Raw genomic sequence first — 25,328 nt, 5'->3', positions numbered from 1 at the left:
TTGTGAGTTGTAATTATTTAACTTAGTTCACTATGTTATGTTACTCTTCTAGCTACAGTAACTTCAAGTTCACTTTTTGTTCTACACTCAGCCATCATCATCACCTAATTAAATAAAAACTTCAGATATTAAGCACAAATGAACTACCGCACACAAAAAAACTCACATTAGACCAGTATTCCCTATTGCATTGATAATCAAGGATGCACATAATCATCCCCAAGTTAGTTACATCTCAAAAAGAGACAACGACCACAAAGCCAAAACCTAAATATGTCCCAAATGGCACCCTATTCACTTTAAAGTTCCTTACTTTTGACCAGAGCAACATGGGCCCTGGTCAAAAGTAGTGCACTACACTATATAGGGTGCCATTTGAGATGCCACCCCTAATCTTTTCCTCCATTGCTTGAATAGCATATGACATCACTACTATGAGGTGATCTATGCGTCATTTATTATACTGTATATTCTATATGCAATAAGCAAAGAATCATAGGATTTAATCCACACCACTCACATTACATATCATTGGGTATGTTTGCATTGGCCTGTGTCATCGCCACTCATTCTTACATCTTCTACTGATGGTTACGTTTTGGTTCAATGTTGCTTCCACCTAAAAGCAACATTCATTGATTCTTAGATCAGCAATTGTTACTGAAGCAGTATTTTCCTCCTTTCCTTATTCTGTGTGTAGAAGTGTTGCAACAATTCTGGGTTCAGGAAAGCCAAGAAGCTGTTTAGAAATAAACGTGTCAAATATTTTAGTGACATTTCAGCTTATTTAATTACCATTTCTTCATACATTCATAAATCCATCCATCCTCCCACACTCCTGTAACTTAGGTTTGCCAGAAATCCCAGTTGGAATATTCCCATAATCAGGACAGAATAAGCAGGAAATCCAGTGTCCTCCAACCACGATTTCTAGAAAATCTGGGATAAAAAATAAATAAAATCCTAGACACACCCTACCACATTATGGAAGTGCTTGATCACCCCCACCCCCCCCAAAAAAAAAATCTGCTATACTGATTGCATAAACATAAACCAGACCCAAATCTCCTTTTAACAGTTTTTTAATGACACATATCAAGTATTCAAGGCATTTGTAAACCAAGGGTCCATTAGTTTAAGTTCAGAGTTTCTCCGTCTCAAAATGTGCATTAGCCAATTAAAATCGTTGACGTAGTTGCACATGATATAACATTACTTTGGAAGTTCCCATTAGATAACCTGGCACATTTAGCCCTATGCTAACCTGACCAGGTAGCAGTGATCATGCCCGTTAACAAATTCTGCATCAGCCAAATACAAATGCTAACGTAGTGGGCCACTTTTCCATGAGAGCATCTTTAACATGACTCAAACGGCACCATCTGCTAATTAAAGTTACTAAAATACATGCAACATTTCAACTGGACGGATAGGTCAGTGTTGTAAGTCTGGCTTCTGGTAATTGTCTTTTTTTCCCCTTCATGAGCTTCATGAGATGGGGGGGCCTCTAACCCACGGTTACTGTACTCCGAAGATTCACATCACCTTAGTGGCATACGCTAACGATGTACGATAAACTTAATAAACGTTTTATAGACCTTTATCTTATCCCGTAAAAGCACATGAACATGTGTGAAATGGATGAGCAAAAATGTGCCTCTTGAATTTGAGTAGCCTAGTCAAGGATTCATTGTCATGAAATATTGGCACACTACAATTGTGACAGATCAAGAGGAACAAAAGTAATTTAATTTGGAAGTTTAAAATATACATTTGGTGGCCAAGTCGACCTATTTTAAGAAATGCCATTGGTTGATGGATATAAAGTCTAAGATCTTGATAGGCTGATGTGGAATTTCTTACAGGAAATAATCACAGCCGTCTGGTTAGCATATGGCTAAATGTGCCAGATTATGTAATGGGAACAGCTAACATATAGCATTTTACAAGGTGCAACTATGTCACCGATTTGAATTGGCTGATGCGCATTTTGAGACTGAGAAAATGTTCTAATGTTCGCAAGTATGGAGCCCAAGTGTCCACAAATATGGTTTTGACTTCTGCTCCTGAGGAACACAAATCAAGGGCTGCAGACCTCCAGTTTGCATCCCAAATAGCAGCATATTCCCTATATAGTGCACTACTTTTGACCAGAGAGCCCTATGGGTAGTAGTGCACTATATAGGGAATAGGGTGCCATTTCGGACACAGTTCAAGCCTTCCTATAGTACTGCTTACACCTTGTTGAATGGAGGTAAAGGGCATCCTGGGTAACAATACCATCCTGTCCCAATTGGCACCCTTTTCCTTACATGGGTCACTACTTATGGCCAGGTTGCGTGGGAAATAGGGGATGCATGGGGACTACTTTTACACTACCAGATCCCTATGTGCACTTTAAGGGAGTAGGGTGCCATTTGAGATGCAAACTAAGTCGTTTTGGATGGAGCCAAAGAGAGGGCTTCAACACCAACCAATTCAAATGGACCCATCAACAAAAAAACATATTGCAAAATACAACCCACTCCCCAATCCCCCAAATTCAATGTAACAGGTCGTTCCTATGTAAAATACTGTAGGTCATTCAGGCACAGAGAAGCAAATATACGGTTTCCTTGTTTTTGTATTTTGAAGTCATTTTATGATGTGGTCTACAATGGTTAGGGTTAGTTCATAAATACCTACTTCTAAATAAGTTTAAGCTCTATAATACGTTGACTTTATATCTTTAAATATTTACATGATAATAGTTTGGGAACAGTTAGCTACTAATTCATGATCATACTAATAAGAAACCATAACTTGGCACTTTTCAGCCAAGTATCATCATAGACACACAGCAGTCTCTTACATAACTTGAGAACAAAGACATTTAGGCTGGGATTTAATCCCATCGCAGCCTTTGGACAATGTGGCATTTAAAATCACTTCCGTTTGAGCCAACATATGCAGCCTTTACTGTGACTGTGGTCTCCGCACACGCGGGGACATTGCCTTTAAAACATGCATTGTGGACAAAGCCCGATCGGGATTGAATCCCAGCCTAATTCATAAAACTTTACCACTGCATCAGATAAATCCGCTGTTCTTTGGAAACCGGTTTTAAAAGCGCAAATATATAATGGATATGAGGCATGCCTCATGCCAAACAAGGTATAAATACTGTAGTTGCTGTTCATAATGGTTTATCTTCTTAAAAAGTGTCCTAGAAAACAAAAACAAGTAGTAAATTGACAGCAGCAGTCCAGTTGTACAAAAACAGTATTAGTAGTAGGTCTGTGTAGGGTTGCAAAATTCCAGTAACTTTCACAGGTTTTCCAAAAATTCCGGGAGGATTATGGATTTCATGCTTATTCCCTCATGATTCCGGAAATCTTCTTAATGGAATTTCTGGGAAATCTTGGTAAAGGGTAGGCCGTTCACTGTCTTTTTCACTCCGGGCTGCAATTCATGTTTATGTCCAGCAGAGGGTGGGTCCCAGTCACTCCTGAACTGAATGATAAAAAAAAAATCAGTTATATTGTTTCTTGTTATTGTGACTTATCTGTTGATATAATGGGCTTTGTTGATTTATTCCTTACTACACTACTTCTTAAATGCCTAAATGTCAATACAACAATGCTGAAATGAAGCAATATTGGACCTAGTGTAGAGTCAGTTTGTAAATGGGCTGGGTTCATGCTAGTAGATACCCATACACTTCCAGTCATTGCGCTAACACTAGTTAGTTTTGCGAGCCAATGCTATCTCTAACTTCCTTCATCAAAATGGTATCCACGAGTTCATCTGACTTTGGGGAAGTAGATTGCCAAAATCCCAAATTACCCCTTTAACATAAAAAGGGAAATTCAATTCAAAACAAATTCAATACTTTTTCAAACAAGTAAAAAGCAAAAAAAATACATTTTGTAGATATTTGCAGTTAAAATGACAGCTTTTAGTTCTCTTATGTCATATTCTTTTGGATGAGGATTATGACTGAGTTTTCCCTTCCAGCAAAGACCACCTAATGTTATGTTATAAATACAAAACTGTGTGTTCCCCATTCCCCTGGAGTAAAGTTAAAGTCCTAATGAAGACTAACTCCACACAGACTAACTATCTATGGTGCAGACCACCACTCCTGACTAGGTGGCCAGTTCGTTAGTAACTCGTCTTTGGATATAGGCAGAGAGGAAGAGAGAGGCCCAACTCGAGGGGAAATATGTCTCCCTCGTTTGTTCGTTGTTTCACCCACCAAGCCTTGCTTGGTACGGAGGTTAATAAGAGTATTGAATTTGGTCAATACATTTTGTTTATGGCTTATTTGCTACGTGAGGTTTACTTGATCTAATAAAAGTGTTGTAATGCTTAAGTTGTTACGAGTATACTGATATAACTAGGACACATGACATCCCGGCAACTTTGAGAAAAAACACTTCATATGAGGAGTTGTCTCAAGATGGCTATGCATATTCATGGGATGAGGCTAGTAGCATAGCATCTCTGCCCATTGAATATATCGGTTCACGTCAACAACCTTCATCGAATATTCAGGATTACAATAATGAAATGTATCCACATATCCAAAGAAAGAATAGCTGGGAGCTAGACAGCCAGTCGTGCTGCTTTGTGGACAATGACTCCGGTTGTTAGGATGGAGAGACATGTATCTTGTCACTATATCCATAATCTTTGATATAAGCTAGTTAGCCGGTTAGCCTGGTAGCTATTAGCATTAGCTACTAACTAGCCATTGGATATAAGCAAGCTAGTTGGCTAGCAGGTTACCCTCGTAACTATTAGCATTAATCAGCTAGCCAGCAACCAATGATAGGCCCACACAGCCTGAGTTACTGTTTCAAAGGGGGCTGAAGAGTCAAATAAATGGGTGGCCCATTCTCTGCTCTGAACCAAGAGTTTAAACAGACGGTCACAAGGACAGACAGAACTGGACAAATGTCTCATGTATGACTGAGTTTTAAGTCGATATAATCCCCTCCTAAATAGTACTGTTTAATGTTGCTGCTAACCACATTCAATATTAGCTGGATATGCTCAGCTGTGGTATAATGTGATTGAATGAGTGATAGGCTGTGTCCCAGAAGGCACCCTATTCCCTGTATAATGCACTACATTTGACCAGAGCCCTATGGACCCCTGGTCAAAAATAGTGCACTATATAGGGAATAGGGTGCCATTTGTGATGCAACCACAGAGAGGGGTACAGTAAGTCAATACAGTACTGAGAGGTGTATGTCTGTCTGTATGGGAGTACACAGGACCTTGCATAGAATAGAACAGGTTTGTCAGTTAGTATGTTGTGCTTGAGAGAAATGCTGCAACTGTGATGAGGCATCATGGGTAATGTAGTACCCACATGTCCCTTCTGAGAAGAATAATATTAGAATATACTAATGCCCAGCCCATTTTACAGTACAGTAGCACCATGTGATCATGTTGATACACAAACATTTTGATTTATGAAGTGTATCAGGGTTGGAGTCAATTCTAGAAGTGATTTGAATTTAAAATTCCAAAATGGAAAACTTTACATAAATAGCTTCTTTTCAGTTTGAGAAGTCATTGACTATCGATTCAGTTTGCTTCCTGAATTGACTGCCTTCAATTCGAATTGATCCCAAACACTTGTGTGTTAACTTCTGTACATGCTGTGTCGCTAGTGGGAGGAGCTATAGGATGGGCTCATTGTAATGGCTGGAATGGTATCAATGGAAACCACTTGTTTGACTCCATTCCATTAATTCCATTTCAGCCATTACAATGAACCTGTCCTATAGCTCCTCCCACCAGCCTCCACTCTGCAGCTAATGATGTGCACAGCAGAGACAGACAGCTCTGTAGGTCAATAGGGAGTCGAGCTGTTCCCCTGTGACATGCCCATATAACTGTGGCCAGCTCTTTAATACCACAAATGCCCTCTGTCACTATCAGTCTATTGGTCTCTCTGCCTGTCAATCAGAGCAATGGAAATCGGCGCCCCCACCGCCTGATTGGTGTATATTTTAGAAACAGGGTGGAGACAGGAACAGGAAGGCACGTGTCACAACCCCCGGGGAGGAACAGGTAGAGGTGTGACCTAAAGAGGAAGAGGTGTGGTCTGTTTACTTCCTGCTCTCATATGTGGGCGGAGCTACTGTGTGTGGCATCAGCAGAGAGGGAGGGGCGGGTTTATTGCTCTGTTAACGAGGGTGATGGTGCTGTGGCCCCGGTTGAGAAGGAGTGCCACGGGAGGGTGGTCGCAAGGCGGGATGAACACCGGGCAGGAGCGGGTTCGGGCGTGGCTCTTCTGGCCCCCCACGTGGCAGATGAGGTCAGAGACAGTGCCCAACGGGGGTAGTCGCTGGTGCCAGCGCTCCGCCTGCTCCTCCTTGTACTTGATGGAGTACCAGGTGAGGAAGATGAAGATGAAGCCAATGAACTTGAGGCTGGCGGCCAGGCCGAAGTAGACGAAGCGGAAGGAAGTGACGTCGTACTCCCAGCAGGAGCCGTGGACGCCACAGTCCTGCTGCCACAGCATACAGGTGGTGTCGATCACCGCCCCAAAATAGATGGGAGTGGGAATATATGCTGGCGGAAGAGAGAGGAGAGGAACAGTTAGAACACGAGTTCTAAACAGTTAGAACACAGCATACAGGTGGTGTTGAAGTATGTACACCACTGGGGAGTGAAGACAATGCCAGTGAGAGACAATGCCATCTGCCATTCAGCTATGCTGCCCAAACTAGTGTTTGCAAAATACTGTTGGTTGTGACTGATCCCTTTTAAGGATTGTGTGCTTCTAAGTGCTAGACTGCAGCCGGAAACATGTTTTGAATGTTTAGAAGAAGTCTTTAGCTGGGTCTTACAGTGAAAACCAGTTTAGGAATAACCACTAGTCATTCTAGACTAATACCCCATAGAAACTAGCCTATATGATCTGCATGGGCTATACTATGCTGACGATAAACAGGAGAAAAGTCAACGCAGCAGTTGTCTGTGCAGTACTGATATATATATCCACTACTGAGCTGAGATGAGTCGGCCCTAGATGCAGATTTTGGGTAAATGGAGCATTTCCCCCACTAATTGCTAATGTTAGGATTGGCGGCGGGAAGCTGATCCTAGATCTGTACCTAGGAGTAATGTCATCCCAGAGCTATAGTGCATGAGCCAAATATTTCAGATAAGCAGAGTCTGAAGTTCACACAAACCAACCCTGGACTAAACACCTAGATCTAACGCATTCCTTCTGGGTCGAATGGTGGTACTGATTCTGACAGTATTATAGGCGACATACTGCATCGTACTGTGAATGAAGTTACACACACACACATGGGGCACACACCTTTTCAGGGTGTTGAAATATGAGAGTTCTATTCACATACCAGCAGTGAAAAGGTCAGAAGCAAGGTTATTATAGTAAAACTAATCATAAACACTTTCATAAACTGAAATAAAATAATTTTTAAGCCTGTTTGAAAAACTAAAACTATACTGCAACTCTTATCTTTGACTCCAAAACTAAATAAAATAAAAGCCATCATGAATTATGTTCAGTTCTTATCCTAAACTTTGGGCAAAAATCTAATGGGGTTTTCAAGCTTTTTATTCAGAGTTTTCACACTTTTCCATGTCCTGGCAGCATTTACCTGCCAGATTCAGATGTTTCAAATAGCCATAGCTTGTGCATCACTATCACTACCTATCACTGGCTAACATTGAAGAAATACGCTACTTTCTGTCAGTAAACCTTAAATAAAATAATATAAAACGAAATAGAAATGTTTTTATAAAACTCAAACTAAATAAAAATGAGTAAATCAGGTCTGAAAACAAACTGAAACTAAACTGAATTTCAAATAAAAATCGAAACGAATAGAAATGTTAAAAAAGAATGTAAAAACAAAATGATAATACTTTTGGTCAGAATCATGTTCTAGTTTTACCCTACAGCCCTACAGGCTGTTTCAGACCAGTCATGAAGGACCTTTTCAAATACTTGACTTCAGTGGTGGCTGGTGGAATTTTAAATCTAAGGAATGGAAAATCAGACATGTTTTTCATGTGTTTGATACCATACCATTCATTCTGTTCCAGACCAAAATTACTATGAGCCGTCCTCCCCTCAACAGCCTCCACTGGTTGGTTGAGTGATGTGGGAACACTACAAGCTCACTGTGCCTGTAAAAATGCCCAGCAACTCATAGAACTACATATAGAATCACATAATATGAATGATAGGATCTCTACGCAGAAACCTACCCAGAGTTCTTAACAGGACAAATTGCATCCCCAGAGCGAATGGTCTCTCCTGTTCATCCACAGACCTGAGGAGTGATGGACAGAGACAGATGGACGGAGAGTGAGACTGGATTACAGAGGAACACACTAAAATATAAAGTGCATACACTTCCTTATAAAAACTCTAACATATACACTGAGTACACAAAACATTAAGAACACATGCTCTTTCCGTAACATAAGGGATCATAGCTTTCACCTGGATACACCTATGAAAACACTAACGTATAAACTGAGTACACAAAACATTAAGAACACCTGCTCTTTCCATTCTATGTCATGGAAAGAGCATGTGTTCTTAATGTTTTGTATACTCAGTGTATATGTTAGTGTTTTTATAGGTGTATCCAGGTGAAAGCTATGATCCCTTATTAATGTGACTTGTTAAATTCACTTCAATCAGTGTAGATGAAGGCGAGGCGACAGGTCTTGAGACATGGATTGTGTTTGTGTGCCATTCAAAGGGCTAATGGGCAAGACAAAATATGTGCCTTTGAACTGGGCATGGTAGTAGGTGCCAGGCACACCGGTTTGTGTCAAGAACGTAACACTGCTGTGGTTTTCACACTCAACAGATTCCTGTGTTCATCAAGAATGGTCCACCACCCAAAATGACACCCAGGCAACTTGACACAACTGTAGAAAGTACTGGAGTCAAAGCCCCGTAAATCTAACATTTTGCAATCTTGTTTAAACTGGAGCTGGGCTCCTTTAATCTGTTAATAGCAAGAATTTCAGAGAGTGTTAGCAATCTGACATATGACAGATAAAACCTTCTCAACGCATTAATTCCGGATGCACATAATTCTGCACTTTTCACACATTACTACAGTCAACACCGGAATGGAATTCCTATGTCAGACTTCCTTCATGAGGAGTTAGGAAGAGTTAGATCAGTGTTCATGAAGGAAAGGGTTCAAGGGAAGGAAGCTGGGTAACACTTTACTTAGTAGTGATATGCAGCATTCATAAATCATTCATTTGCATGGCAAGGAGTTTTCAGGAGTTTGAGTGGCCACAGTCCTCCTACCTGAGAGTGACTATGATAGCGGAGGGCTGGGCGCAGGCGGTGATGAGTGTGACGATGAAGAGGAAGATGAGGAAGGGGATGAGGGTGTTACAGGTGCGGTCACACTTCCCCGACACCGCGAAGCCGTTCTCGTTCAGGTAGGTCTTAACGATGACCAGCTGCAGTTGGTTGCCTTGACCACCAGCGGGAGGGCTGATGACCTGTCGGCTCTGGACACACGTACACTCTGTGTAGTTCCTGATCTGTTGGTGGAGGAGATGGACATGTTTAACACATATACACAGTATTTATATGGACAGTGAAGCTGCATCTTTTAACTTGGCTCTATACTCCAGCATTTTGGATTTGTGATCAAATGTTTCATATGAGGTGACAGTACAGAATGTCACTTTGAATTATTTTTCAGACATATCTGTTTTACCGTTTAGAATTGAAAGCACTTTACGTATCTAGTACCCTCATTTCAAGGTGTTATAAGTATTTGGACAAAATCAGTGTATTACATTTAGTCAAAAGAGTAGTATTTGGTCTCCTCATCCCGGCACACAGTAGACAGCTTTCCACCACCCAGGGTTTTGCCCACAAAAGCGACATTTATGTAAACGGCAGATGTAGGAGACATTTTCTAAAGATTGAATACATTTTGACATGTTCGACGGCTGGATTTGTCTTTTGCCAAAGGTTCTTCATTGCAACAAATGAGGGAACGTGTATTTCAAATAACTTCTATTGCAGAATCATTTTGAAGGTACGCCGGGCGGGGCACATGATGTTATCACGTCACATTTTGTCTTCTAGGTGCACTTTCTAAATGTCGTTACCAAACAAATCACTGGACAAGTTAATGGAAACATAGCTAATGACTACGTCAAGCTTGTTGGATGCCTTTGCAGTTTGTTTTGGTTGTGTTTTGGATTATGTTGTGCCCGATATAAATTAATGGTAAATAATGTAGTGTGTCATTTTGGAGTTGCCCTTATTGTAAATAAGAATAGAATATCTCCCCCCAAAAATGCTAACCTCCCTCGTTATTGATAATGGTGAGAGGTTAGCATGTTTTATGGGTATGATCATTGTGCATTTGTAACCTTCTTGCTAATCTTTATTCACGATTCATTCGTGATTATCCGTAATCATGGTGGCATCCACATTCATGTAGAAGTGTTGAGAAACAATAATGACACAGTATAAACACACACACACACCTGGCCGTGACTACACTCTCAGGGAGAGATATGGGATATGCAAAAAGACATTTCCATTTCACACCTCACACTTGTACACCCACAATTATACACACACAAACACACTCTTCCATGTAAACACACACACACACACACACACACACACACACACACACACACACACACACACACACACACAGACACACACACACACACACACACACACAGACACACACAGACACAGTTTATGTGGTTTGCAGGAAAGGGCAAAGTTAACTTGCACACACACACTCTTTCTGGGAAACTTGCCAGTGGGACATTGTATTCCATCTCCTAGAACCCTTAATGCAGCAGAAACATTCAACTCTCACTGGTAATCAAACCCATCCCTGCTCCCTAGGCTACATCAAAGGCACCTTGGGATGTTATACTGTACTGTAGCTATGTGGTGAGACTTCTGCACTGTGTGTGCATTGTGTGCTCAGCCAAACACGCATTCTCTCTAAGGCCAGTGTTGTGCCTAAATAATCTAGGGGTGTGTGTGACCCATGAACACTGGTAAAAAGTAAGGCACTGTATAGGAAATAGGGTGCAATTTGTAACTCGCCCCTAGGCATTTCCCTGTCTAGCTTTGTTGTGATATCCTGTCTGATATTGTTTTTAGGATGGGTCTTCCTTCCCAGGGTTTACCTCTCGGAGAGGGGGTAGAGGACTCAATGTTATTGTAGGCTGCGGCTAAATGGCTTACAATGTGCTAGCATAACATATTAGATCATCTTTTCAGGTTTACTCCCAAATCAACTCTCACAGAGCTTAAAAGTACTGTACATATTTTACTGAATACCGTACAGACTCGTTTTCCTTTTTTTTGTTTCTTTTGGCAACCAGGGTTATTGGGAATAAGATGCATTTTGAATCCTGAATAATCTTCAGGAGACAGCTGGGATTAAGTCATGAAACAGTTCTGAACAACTGTTCTATTGCTGCTAGGAAACCAGCACACCTTTCACTGAAGCACCATGTGTGTCCTAAATGGCACCCTAATCCCTATATAGTGCACTACTACTACTTTTGACCAGAGCCTTATGGGCCTAGTGCACTAAATAGTCAATAGGGTGCCATTTGGGATGCACACAAATGTCTCCCAGAATGTCTAAAGGGCAGATACGGTTGTCGAGTTCCAGTGCGACTGTGCAGCTAGCTAGGGTTGGGCGATATGGCGTAAAAATCATATCTAAAAAATTTTCAAACTTATGGGCGATTCACAATATACATGTTTATTAGGCATGTTTATTAGGTACACCACCACGTTAGTGAAAATAGTTGCTCCTACAGACAGTGAGTCAGGTACCTGTGGCTTGCTATATAAAGCAGGCAGTCAGGCATCAAGGCCTTCAGTTACTGTTCCATGTAATGGGCAAAACGAGTGACCTAAGAAACTTTGAGCGTGGTATGATCTTCAGTGCCAGGCGTGATCGTTTCACTATCTCAGAATCGTCTCCTAGTCCAGTCTCCTAGTCCAGTCTTTACACTGTACAACAGTGTCTAGGGTTTACCAAGAATAGTACAAAAAACATCCAGTCAGCGTCAGTTATGTGGGCAAAAACAGCTCGTTGATGTGAGGTCAAAGGAAAATGGCAAGGGTCGTGCAAGCTAGCAGACGGGCCACAAACAAGCAAATAATGGTGCAGAACAACAGTGGCATGCAGAACGGCATCTCGGAACACACAATTTGTCGGTCTTTGTCACGGATGGGCTACTGCAGCAGAAGACCACACCGGGCTCCACTCCTTTCAGCTAAAAACAAGAAGAAGCAGCTCAAGTGGACACGCGATCACCAACACTGGACAATTGAGGAGTGGAAAAACATCCAACATATCCCTGTACCTGTTGCGTCATGCTGATGGGGGAGTCAGGATTTGGCATAAGGAATGGCTCCATTCTGCCTGGTGTCAACGGTACAGACTGTTGGAGTAATGGCGTGGGGAATGTTTTCCAGGTATCCTTTGATACCAATTTAGCAACGTTTCAACCCAGTATTAGATGGATGTACCTAATAAACTGGCCATTGAGTATATATTGCGATTTCTCTGGATATGCTTTGTTGTACAATTAAAGGTCAAAACACTGGATTTCAGACAATAGCAATACTCTAATGACTTCAGGGCTTGTGAAATTATACCTAGGCTAATTGTTATTAAAAAATAATTATTTCACCATAATTTAACCGGGTGCGTCAGTTGAGAACAAGTTCTCATTTACAACTGCGACCTGGCAAAAATAAAGCAAAGCAGTGCAACGCAAACAACTACGAGAGAGTTACACATGGAATAAACAAACATACAGTCAATAACACAATAGAAAAAAATCGATATACAGTGTGTGCAAATGAGGTAGGATTAGGGAGGTAAGGCAATAAATAGGCCGTAGTGGCGAAGTAATTACAATTAATGTGCAAGTAGAGATACTGGGGTGCAAATATGGGGATGAGGTAGTTTGATAGGCTAATTACAGATGGGATATGTACAGGTGCAGTGATCTGTGAGCTGCTCTGACAGCTGATGCTTAAAGCTAGTGAGGGAGATATGAGTCTCCAGCGTCAGTGATTTGTGTCATTTGTTCCAGTCATTGCAGCAGAAAACTGGAAGGAAAGACAGCCAAAGGAGGAATTGGTTTGGGGTTGACCAGTGAAATACACCTGCTGGAGCATGTGCTACAGGTGGGTGCTGCTACGGTGACCAGTGAGCTGAGAAAAGGCGGGGCTTTACCTAGCAAAGACTTATACATGACCTGGAGCCAGTGGGTTTGGCGAACGATATGAAGCGAGGGCCAGCCAACGAGAGCATACAGGTCGCAGTGGTGGGTAGTATATGGGGCTTTGGTGACAAAACGGATGGCACTGTGATAGACTACATCCAATTTGTTAGGTAGAGTGTTGGAGGCTATTTTGTAAATCACATCGCCGAAGTCAAGGATCGGTAGGATGGTCAGTTTTACGAGGGTATGTTTGGCAGCATAAGTGAAGAATGCTTTGTTGCGAAATAGGAAGCCGATTCTAGATTTAATTATATGACTTCAACCACCATAAGATCCACTAATTGTAATTCGTCAAATGTATTTGATACAGCTGGCACACAACAGACCACTTAATTCAAACAACTGCCCAAATGACATCATTTATTGTCATTCAGTTAAAAAGGGGCCTGTGATTGTGTGCTGGCGCTAACAATGTGAGTTGAGCTGTCTCTCTACAATCTCTCAGGATCAAGGATACAGAGTCTTGAACGCAGGGAGCAAACACAATTCTTCAGGTCTCAGACAAGCCTACGCCTCACATACACACATGTGTACAGGTGTTGCCTGGTCAGTCGAGTGTGTACTTACCCCAGTGCTGCCGTTGCTCACCGTGCTGCACCCAGCCAGGCAGGGGTTAAAGTAGGTGATGCTGTCAGAGCCACACACAGGGGCATACTCATGGATCTTACAGCCACAGTTCACATTACAGCCTCCAGTCAGGTTATGATGGGTCATAGTCAGAGTGGGCCTGGAGAGAGAGTTGAGTTACATTTCATTTTATTGGAGTAATGATATGTTGCACACCCGTATTTCCTACATTTTCAGAACAAACAAGGAATTGTAAGATAGATAAAGAGAGAGAGATGTGTACAAAACATTATGAACATGACAGACTGACCAGGTGAATCCAGGTGAAAGCTTTGATCCCTTATTGATGTCACTTGTTCAATCCACTTCAATCCGTGTTTATGAAGGGCAGGAGACAGGTTGAATAAGGATTTTTAAGCCTTGAGACAGCTGAGACATGGATTGTGTATGTGTGCCATTCAGAGTGTGAATGGGCAAGACAAAAATGTAAGTGCCCTTGAACGGGGTATGGTAGTAGGTGCCAGGCACACCGGTTTGTGTCAAGAACTGCAACGATGCTGGGGTTTTCCAGGCTCAACAGTTTCCTGTGTGTATCAAGAACGGTCTACCACCATCCAGCCAATTTGACACTGTGGGAAGCATTGGAGTCAACACTCAGTGTGTGTATATATATAGATATCTATATATATATAGATATATATAGATATAGATATATATATAGATATATATAGATATATATACAGATACATAGAGAGAGAGAGAGATAGACAGAGAGAGGGATATAGAGAGAGAGAGTGATAGGGACTGAATAAACGTTACAGCAGTTCTGTGGGAACCAGGTTCTAACTCAAACAATGATCTGATCCCTCTAAACACAGTGGGGAAGAGAAGCCTGTCTCCAGTTGACTCTGGGAGTTCCAACACTGAGCTCTATCGGAACGATAGAACACAACACCTCATATTCTGAGAACTTTCCCGAATACCCTGCTTATTTCCTCCTGACTCCGTGAATCTTCCAACTGGGATTACTGGTAAACCTGGGAATTGTTAAAACCGTAGTCAGGCTACAAACACCACCTTGCGAAAGCACACAGACAGGAATATACTTTTACATTCAAAACATACAAATAGCATGATATTTTCCCCCACTTATATCATTACGCCACTATGCACCACTAGACCATGTTATGGCAACTCCAAATGATGTAAGCAGTCACGTTTTCGCTGCCTTTATTTAGTCACTGAGAACACGTTCTCTTTTACAATAACGACCTGGAGCCCCTAAATCGAATGATCTACCTTGTCAATCTGTCCGGTTAGGTCAGTTCAGGTCAGGTTGAGATAACCCTTCAGTTGTGAGTTGGGTTGTTAGGTCTGACCCTGACATAACAAACCCCTGTCAAATTCCAGGACTAGGCCAACAGGCAGTGGAGGGGGCACAGAATGGAGTCAGTCTGCCCCTGCTTGGCGACCCACTCGCACTACAGTGATTACAGATCTCCACTCTAGACAAAGCCCCTGTGACTGGCTGGCTGCACCAGTTGGAACCAGCAGATGTTACAGAAACATAAAATAACAAGCCAAATAGTCAACAGGATACAGATTAGTATACTATAGCAGGAGAGGGGGCAGTGGATGAATTCCCTGCTACTGTAGTTATGTTTCCCTACTGTTGGTATAATGCCTTGGGCATTAGAGGTCAGAGGTGAACTAGGGTCAGACACATAGTCTTCTTCCCAAGTGGAAGCCTACTCCCTATATAGTGAACTACTGTTGACCGGAGCCTGTATAGTGCACCGTTTTTTTACCCAGGATAGCAATGCCCTATATAGTGTATAGGGTGCCATTTCGCACGCGGTCAGAGTGTGTGTTAGTGTGAATCAGTAGTTATGCCACTATTGACATTCCTCATGATATTGCCAGTAAACCCAGTCCTCTTCATCATCAGCTCACAGCTTCCTGTTAACTGATCTATACACAGACTCTCTGAGACAAAGGAATGATCAGAACAGTCTGTCAGGGACACTGCTCAGCTCAGGCAGGACAACGCTGACTCTCTGAGACAAAGGAATGCTCAGAACAGTCTGTCTGGGACAATGATCAGGTCAGACAGGACAACGCTGACTCTCTGAGACAAAGGAATGCTCAGAACAGTCTGTCTGGGACACTGGTCAGCTCAGGCAGGACAACGCTGACTCTCTGAGACAAAGGAATGCTCAGAACAATCTGTCTGGGATACTGGTCAGGTCAGACAGGACAACGCTGACTCTCTGAGACAAAGGAATGCTCAGAACAATCTGTCTGGGATACTGGTCAGCTCAGTCAGGACAGTGCAGAAGTAGAAAAGAGAAGAGGGTCTGATACTGTAGAGTGGGTTAGAGACACATTACATACTGTCTGCGTCCCAAATTGCACCCTATTCCCTACATAGTGAACTACTTTGACCAAGTCCCAGTAGTCCACTATAGCATAGTGCACTACCAGGCTGTATCACAACCGGACGTGATTGGGAGTCCCATAGGGCAGCGCACAATTGGCCCAGCGTCGTCCAGGTTTGACCAGGGTAGGCCGTCATTGTAAATAAGAATTTGTTCTTTAATTGACTTGCCTAGTTAAATAAGGGTGAAATGAAATAAATAAATATGTAAAGGGAATAGGGTCCCATTTAAAACGCATCCACTGTACAGCTGTTGCTTTGGATCACATACGCTGTACATGTTAGCAGTGTGTGTGTGTGTGTGTGTGTGTGTGTGTGTGTGTGTGTGTGTGTGTGTGTGTGTGTGTGTGTGTACATCCACAATTTCCATGCCATCCAGAGACGCAGGATGGGGACCAAGCATGAGGAGTGATGATTACACAAACACCCAACACCTTGATGGGACTATATAAAACAGAACAGAAATAGAAGGTGATGTGGAGATGAATCCTCTGTGTTCCACAGCAGATGATAGTGTTGCATGCGTGTGTGAGTGTGTGTGGCTGCTAATGGACCAGTCACGCCAACACCACGCCAATAGAACGAACGGCTGTTGAATAGGTGTTGATGATGGTTAAAAAATAGAACACTGGTGTTAAATAATGCATTCGCTCACAGTGGCAAATGATAAACCATTGAAGAATAGCAATAGTCTTCAGTGATATAAGGACTCATAGTAGTAATCATGTATAAGTCTTGTAGCCAATACCATAGAGTAACATAGTAGTAATATAATACTGGGATTGCTGCTTGATATCAAGTCAGCTTTAGTGCTCAGTAACAGTGGCTCACTTCAAGGTGGACCCTGGAGTTAAACAGGACTGCATCATTGCACCAGCCTGTTTTCTATCTTCATTGTGGCCATCCTCCACCTCACAGGCTCAAATCTGCCTCAGGGAGTCCAGATCCTGCACAGAACAGACTGCAAACATGAACAGATTCAAGGCCAAGAGCAAAAATGACCAACACTTCCATTGTGGAGCTCCAGTATGCAGACGATAACGACATCACTGCCCACTCGGAAGAGGACTTTCAGTGCATTCTGGACGCTTTCGCAAAAGGTAGACAAGCTTCTCGGTCTGGCCGACCAAAATCCTCCACCAACCACAGCGTGACAAAAATACACCAGCCCCAGCAATACAAATTGACAATACCACTCTTGAAAATGTGGACCACTTTCCCTACTTTGGCAGCCTTCTCTTCTCCAAAGCCGACATTGACGCTGAGATACATCACCGCCTAAGCCATGCCAGTGGAGCTTTCTCAAGACTGAGCAAAAGAGTCTTCAAGAATCGCGACATCCAGGCCAGAACCAAAATCCTGGTCTACAAAGCAGTACTTCTCCCTATTCTACTGTATGGGTCAGCAATATGGACCAGATACAGCAGCTATCTTAAAGCCTTGGTGTCACCAAAGATGGCCTCCGCAACAACATGAGGATCAGCTGGGAAGACAAGCGCATCAACATCAGTGTCCCCAAGGAGGCAAACATCAGTAGCACCACTCAACACCAGCTCTGGTGGACTGGCCATGGTGCCAACTCGCCTCCCGAAACAGGTCAGTGGGCTCCTGGAGGAAAAAAAGAAGCGATACCAAAGACGTACTGCAAAAAGTACTACAAAAGACAGGTTGACATGGAGAAAAACTGTCCAAGAGGGGGTAGCGCGGTACAAAGAAGACTTTGAAAGGAGAGACTTTCCATCAAGAAGGTCCAACCATCACTCACCCCCTGCTCATACTGCACCAAAATATGTGGCTCCCAGATCGGCCATCTGAAGACCCACAAGCAGGACCCATCAGGAGGACAATCATACACGACCCAGAGTGACCGCCGATGATGATGAGTATATAGTAACGACTCTTACCCTGTGGATTTCACTGTGGTAATAGTCACAGTGATATCAGCGATCCTTATCCACTTAATGTAATAGTAACATCTGTGTAATAGTATTGTAGTAACTCTTACCCAGTGCTGTATGGGACGTAGCTAGATGGAATAGTTATACTACAATACTACTACTCTGATATACTGTATCTTACTCTGTGGTGTATGGTATATTGATGTAATAGTAATATCTGTAGTAGTATTGTACGAGTAATGCGGTAACTCTTACCAGGTAGTGTATGGTATGTTGATATAATAGTATACAGTACCAGTCAAAGGGTTTTTCTATATTCTTCATTGTAGATTAATAGTGAAGACTTCAAAACTATGAAATAATACATATGGAATCATGTAGTAACCAAAAAAGTGTTAAACAAATCTAAATATATTTTAGATTCTTTAAAGTAGCCACCCTTTGCCTTGATGACAGCTTTGCTCACTCTTGGCATTCTCTCAACCAGCTTCACGAGGTATGCATTTCAATTAACAGGTGTTGCCTTGTTAAAAGTTAACATGTGGAATTTCTTTCCTTCTTAATGCATTTGAGCCAATCAGTTTTGTTGTAACAGGATAGGAGTGGTTTACAGAAGATAGCCGTATTTGGTAAAAGACCAAGTCCATATTATGGCAAGAACAGCTCAAATAAGCAAAGAGAAATTACAGTCCATCATTACTTTAAGACATAAAGGTCAGTCAATATGGAAAAAGTTTCTTCAAGTGCAGTCGCAAAAGCCATCAAGCGCTATGACCGCCACAGGAAAGGAAGACCCAGAGTTACCTCTGCTGCAGAGAATAAGTTCACTAGAGTGACAGCCTCAGAAATTGCAGCCCAAATAAATTCTTCACAGTAGGCCATGGAGTTCAAGTAACATCTTGACACATCTCAACATCAACTCTTCAGAGGAGACTGCACGAATCAGGCCTTCATGGCCTTCAATTGCTACAAAGAAACCACTATTAAAGGATACCAACCAGAAGAAAAGACTTGCTTGGGCCAAGAAACACGAGCAATGGACATTAGACCGGTGGAAATCTATCCTTTGGTCTGATGAGATTTTTGGTTACAACCTCCATATCTTTGTGAGACGCAGAGTAGGTGAACGGATGATCTCCGCATGTGTGGTTCCCACGTGAAGCATGGAGGAGGAGGTGTGATGATGCTTTGCTGATGACACTGGCAATGATTTATTTACAATTCAAGGCACACTTAACCAGCATGACTACCACAGCATTCTGCAGCGATACGCCATCCCATCTGGTTTGCGCTTACTGGGACTATCATTTGTTTTTCAACAGGACAATGACTCAACACACTTCCAGGCTGTGTAAGGGCTATTTTCCCAAGAAGGAGAGTGATGCATCAGATGACCTGGCCTCCACAATCAGCATATGTGGGAACTCCTTCAAGACTGTTGGTTGAAAAGCATTCAGATGAATCTGGTTGAGAGAATACCAAGAGTGTGCAAAGCTGTCATCAAGGCAACTTACCCAGTGGTGTATGGTATGTGTTGATGTTATACTAATATCTGTTGAATAGTAGTAGTATTGTAGTAGTAGTAACTCTTACCCAGTGGTGTATGGTATGTGTTGATGTTATAGTAATATATGCAGTATAGTAGTAGTATTGTAGTAGTAGTAGTAACTCTTACCCAGTGGTGTATGGTATGCTGATGTTATAGTAATAGCTGCAGTATTATATTCATAGTATTGTAGTTTTTCTCCATAACTTACCCGGTCGTCTATGGTATGTTGATATAATAGTAATATATGCAGTATAGTAGTAGTATTGTAGTAGTAGTAACTCTTACCCGGTCGTCTATGGTATGTTGATATAATAGTAATATATGCAGTATAGTAGTAGTATTGTAGTAGTAGTAACTCTTACCCAGTGGTGTATGGTATGTGTTGATATAATAGTAATATATGCAGTATAGTAGTAGTATTGTAGTAGTAGTAACTCTTACCCGGTCATCTATGGTATGTTGATATAATAGTAATATATGCAGTATAGTAGTAGTATTGTAGTAGTAGTAACTCTTACCCAGTGGTGTATGGTATGTGTTGATATAATAGTAATATATGCAGTATAGTAGTAGTATTGTAGTAGTAGTAACTCTTACCCAGTGGTGTATGGTATGTTGATGTTATAGTAATATATGCAGTATAGTAGTAGTATTGTAGTAGTAGTAACTCTTACCCAGTGGTGTATGGTATGTTGATGTTATAGCAATAGCTGCAGTATTATATTCATAGTATTGTAGTTTTTCTCCATAACTTACCCGGTCGTCTATGGTATGTTGATATAATAGTAATATATGCAGTATAGTAGTAGTATTGTAGTAACTCTGTAGTTGTATTGTAGTAACTCTTTAACTGCTGCCTAGTTAAATAAAGGTTCAATAAAAAAAATAAAAAAAACTCTTACCCAGTGCTGTATGGCATGTATAGTATTATATGTAGTATTATATTAGTAGTATTGTAGAAGTAGTAGTAGCATTGGAGTAGTAGTAGTTGTATTGTAACTTACCCAGTGGTGTATGGTATGTTGATGTAATAGTAGTATCTGTAGTAGTATATTAGTAGTATTATAGTAGTAGTAGTATTGCAGTAACTCACCCAGTGGTGTATGGTATATTGATACCTCCCAGGTTGATGCTCTCACAGCCCACTATGAAGAGCGTAGAGAAACAGAGCAGAGACACCCCGCTACAGATCATAGCCAGCTTGGCTGACTCTCTGGCTCCCAACTTCAGCTTCTTGATGATGTAGCCCCCTAGGACGATACCCACCCCAGCACTGGGCACGATGATCACACCTGGGTTGAGTGAGAGAGAGCAAGAGGGAAAGAGAGAGGTGGGATGAAGGCAGAGAGAGAGAGGGAAAGAGAGAGGTGGGATGAAGGCAGAGACAGAGAGGGAAAGAGAGAGGTGGGATGAAGGCAGAGACAGAGAGGGAAAGAGAGAGGTGGGATGAAGGCAGAGACAGAGAGGGAAAGAGAGAGGTGGGATGAAGGCAGAGACAGAGAGGGAAAGAGAGAGGTGGGATGAAGGCAGAGAGAGAGAGGGAAAGAGAGAGGTGGGATGAAGGCAGAGACAGAGAGGGAAAGAGAGAGGTGGGATGAAGGCAGAGACAGAGAGGGAAAGAGAGAGGTGGGATGAAGGCAGAGAGAGAGAGGGAAAGAGAGAGGTGGGATGAAGGCAGAGACAGAGAGGGAAAGAGAGAGGTGGGATGAAGGCAGAGACAGAGAGGGAAAGAGAGAGGTGGGATGAAGGCAGAGACAGAGAGGGAAAGAGAGAGGTGGGATGAAGGCAGAGAGAGAGAGGGAAAGAGAAAGGTGGGATGAAGGCAGAGAGAGAGAGGGAAAGAGAGAGGTGGGATGAAGGCAGAGAGAGAGAGGGAAAGAGAGAGGTGGGATGAAGGCAGAGACAGAGAGGGAAAGAGAGAGGTGGGATGAAGGCAGAGAGAGAGAGGGAAAGAGAGAGGTGGGATGAAGGCAGAGAGAGAGAGGGAAAGACGGCAAGAGTGATCGAGTGTCAATTATAGTTCAGGAAAAGCATTGAAGACAAGAAATGGGCAGAGGGCTTGGTATTAGAGGGATATTGTAACAAACATGGACAACAAGTTGTTGTGAAACATATTATTCATGGGTTGCACTTTCCTCACTCGGTCGCATCGTTGCCATTGTGATCAACGTTCTACAGATGCCTCAGCATATTTATGTCGCACTGATGGTTAATGCTCAGTCTTTTTGAACGGTGGCTAATGACTGTTTCGTCAAATTTACACGATAGTGGCCTGGAAATATGATGGCATTGCTAAAGTAGAGTAATAATTAGTAGGAAACAACTTTGCCACCATTATGATGTCGTCAGGTTCACTTTAGAGAGATGTCAAATGGTACCATTAGCTAGCAAAGTTAGTCAGAAATAACTAGCAATGCTAGCGTTAGCTAGCTAAAATTTCAGCATTCTCCACTCTAGACAACGTTATACAGCATCTAAAGTCAATCTGGAGACATCACAATGATGACAAAAGCTTGTCCTACTAATTATTTGCCTCCTTTTGAAATGTTGTGTCTCCAAGCCACAGTAAATCACTTTGACGAAATCTTCATCATCACCCATTGAGACTGCATTGAGTAGAATGTTCAGTTGGGCATTAGTCCTAAAACAAAATTTCATAACAATATTGTGGCAAAATGCAATCCATTAATAACTGTGACAAAGAAGCTGTTGGACAATAAAGTAGCAGGAGGTCGGTTACTGTACTGTATAATAGCAGTGAGTAGTGTGGGTTGGGGCTGTTATATTAGGGCCGGCTGGAGGAGGGCTGTAGTAGTTAGAGGCTGGAGCCGGGTTAGGGCAGCAAACACACCCACACCCTAGTTGACAGGCAAGGTAAGTCAAAGCTGACTGCTGGCAGCAGAGGCAGGACGGGGTCAGTGTGTAATTCCACTGGAAGACTAGGACCCAGAGAGGCTGCACATGCCTGACCTCTATCCCAGCCACAGGCCCTCTCGGGTGGGTAACAGGGCAGGGGAGACAGGGGATGGACAGGGATGAACAGGGATGGAGGGAGGACGGTAGGAAACATAGGATCAGAGAAGAGAGTGTTCTGAATACCGTGTGTGTGTTTGCATGGTTGGACACTCACATAGTATGTGCTATATCTCCCTCTCGTGTTCTCACTCACATACACACAAACATTCCCCATTTACATGATCTTTATATGAACTACAGATGTCGGACCTTAATTTGAGCCAGCTTTCTACAGTAGAAAAAAAAACCTGCAGCAACAGGACGTGAATAATTATGTGGATTATACAGTGCCTTCGGAAAGCATTCAGACACACCACATTTTGTTACGTTACAGCCTTATTCTAAAATGGATTAAATAGTCCCCCCCCTCATCAATCTAGACACAATGCCCTATAACAACAGGCACAGATCTGGGACAACAAAACATTTCTGCAGCATTGAAGGTCCACAAGAACACAGTGGCCTCCACCAAGGCCCTCCTCCCCCATTTTAGAATGAGGCTGTAACGTAACAAAATGTGGAAAAAATAAAAGGGTCTGAATACTTTCCGAAGGCACTGTAATTAATGGACTGTAGCTTATGATGATCCTGTAAGTGCTTCATGTGTTTCTGTGGCGAGATCTTGCTTGCCTAAACACACACACACACACACACACACACACACACACACTGAAGCTGGAGTCTTATATCTCCCTCTCGAACTTTAAGCATCAGCTTACAGATCACTGTACCTGTACACAGCCAATCTGTAAATAGCACACCCAACTACCTCATCCCCATATTGTTACTTCATCCCCTTGCTCTTTTGCACCCCAGTATCTCTACTTTCACATCATCATCATCTGCACATCTATCACTCCAGTGTTAATGCTAAATAGCAATTATTTTGCCTCCATGGCCTATTTATTGCCTTACCTCCCTCCCTACTCTTCTACATTTGCATACACTGCACATAGATTTTTCTATTGTGTTATTGACTGTACGTTTGTTTATGTGTAACTCTGTGTTGTTGTTTTTGTCGCACTGCTTTCCTTTATCTCGACCAGGTCGCAGTTGTAAATGAGTACTTGTTCTCAACTGGCCTACCTGGTTAAATGAAGGTGAAAAAATAAAAACACACACACCTCGCTTTGCCTCTTCACACCTCACACACACATCTGTCTGCTAAAACTTCCCTCTGCTACTGCTGTCTTCTCTCTCACTTTCTCTATCCTCGCTCTCCGTCTTTCTGTCACCCTCTTGCTCACACTGGCGTTCCTTTATGTGTGTGTGACGGGCCCTCTCGGCCGGGTAGCGAGGCAGGGGGGGACAGGGGACGGAGGGAGGGGGTTGGAAACACAGGAGCAGAGAGGAGAGCAGCGTTCTACATGTTCTACACCTCGACAGCGTGTTATGTGCAGAGAAAAAGACCCCCTCTCTCTTCAGCGAGATCGCAAGACGGACCTCTTCTGCTTTCAGGACAACACATGATTTAAACAGCATTTCTACAGTGGTGCTTCTGGCTACAAAGAGGGAGGAAAAGTGGACAGAGGAAGAAAGGAAGGATAGAATGATGGATGAGACGGAGGACAGCACAAAGAAGGTTAGAAAGAATGTTTTAGCAGAAAGATTCTGTGTGTGTGTGTGTGTGTGTGTCTGAGAGAGAGAGAGAGAGAGAGAGAGAGAGAGAGAGAGAGAGAGTGGGTGATGATGCTACTATTTCTGTAGCTGTAACTAATGAGCCGAGAACAGTGACAGTTCTCTCGTGCCCCTGAGAGAACGCAACTACACACAAACACCACAGCACATACACACACCACAGCACATACCTATGCACACATACTTGCAAACGGGCATACAGGCATTTACACCCCCCCCCCTACCACACACTCAATACCTCTACCATTCCTACAATCCTATGACAGTATTCTCTTATCTCTTCGTAAAACAAGCTAGGATGTCCATACCCATAATGTTCAAAAAGCGTATCAGAGTAGGAGTGCTGATCTAGGATCAGATCCCCCCCGTACATGTGATCTTATTCATTATAACCCAAAAGACTACATTGATCCTAGATCAGCACTCTGTGATGCTTTGTGAATGGTCAGGTCAGCCCTCATCATTCCATGACTCTGCTCCTCCTAAGGTATCCTCTGTTGACATCATCATCTTACACTACTAACCTGTCTTTCTCTCTTCTTGTCTCTTGGCAACAGGCAGATGAACTAACGTCACCGTGGGTGCCTCACACACACACACACACACACACACACACACACACACACACACACACACACACACACACACACACACACACACTTCTCCCTCCCTGGGCTGTCGATTTGGTCAGTGCATGAGAACGAGAGGACAGGACTGTCGAGCTTACACACACACAACAGTAGAGCTGACTAGAGCCCTCTGACTGTCCCTCTACACTACAGTACCATCACTACACTGTCCTGTCCCCTCAGGGGGGTGGGTGGGTGGGTGTGTGTGTGTGTGTAGAGCAACTGAAGAGACATGAAGAGTAATTGAGAGAAGAAGACAGAGGGCTATATATTATTTGACC

The 25,328-nt window shown here is 42.7% G+C and overlaps 1 protein-coding gene across 2 annotated transcripts in view; it reads right to left on the bottom strand.

Moving 5' to 3' along the window:
- Nucleotides 1-771: 771 nt before the first annotated feature.
- The window catches only part of LOC112245115 (solute carrier organic anion transporter family member 5A1), a 109,530-nt gene continuing 84,973 nt past the window's right edge, over nucleotides 772-25,328 (bottom strand). The window contains exons 6-11 of one of the 2 annotated variants that reach the window (XM_024413091.2): nucleotides 20,859-21,057; nucleotides 13,882-14,041; nucleotides 9,314-9,555; nucleotides 8,245-8,309; nucleotides 6,109-6,570; nucleotides 772-3,492 (exon numbers count right to left, since the gene is read on the bottom strand). In XM_024413091.2, the coding sequence (XP_024268859.1) occupies nucleotides 6,149-6,570; nucleotides 8,245-8,309; nucleotides 9,314-9,555; nucleotides 13,882-14,041; nucleotides 20,859-21,057 (1,088 nt within the window). In that variant the 3' untranslated portion in view covers nucleotides 772-3,492; nucleotides 6,109-6,148. Of the gene's footprint in view, nucleotides 6,571-8,244; nucleotides 8,310-9,313; nucleotides 9,556-13,881; nucleotides 14,042-20,858; nucleotides 21,058-25,328 lie in introns of both variants that reach the window. The other variant, XM_042308661.1, reaches the window with a different exon arrangement.

This window comes from Oncorhynchus tshawytscha, linkage group LG29 (genome assembly GCF_018296145.1).
Source record: "Oncorhynchus tshawytscha isolate Ot180627B linkage group LG29, Otsh_v2.0, whole genome shotgun sequence".
NCBI classification, from domain to species: Eukaryota; Metazoa; Chordata; class Actinopteri; order Salmoniformes; family Salmonidae; genus Oncorhynchus; species Oncorhynchus tshawytscha.
Note: the sequence above shows the minus strand (reverse complement) of the source record. Positions and strands in the feature narration are given on the sequence as shown.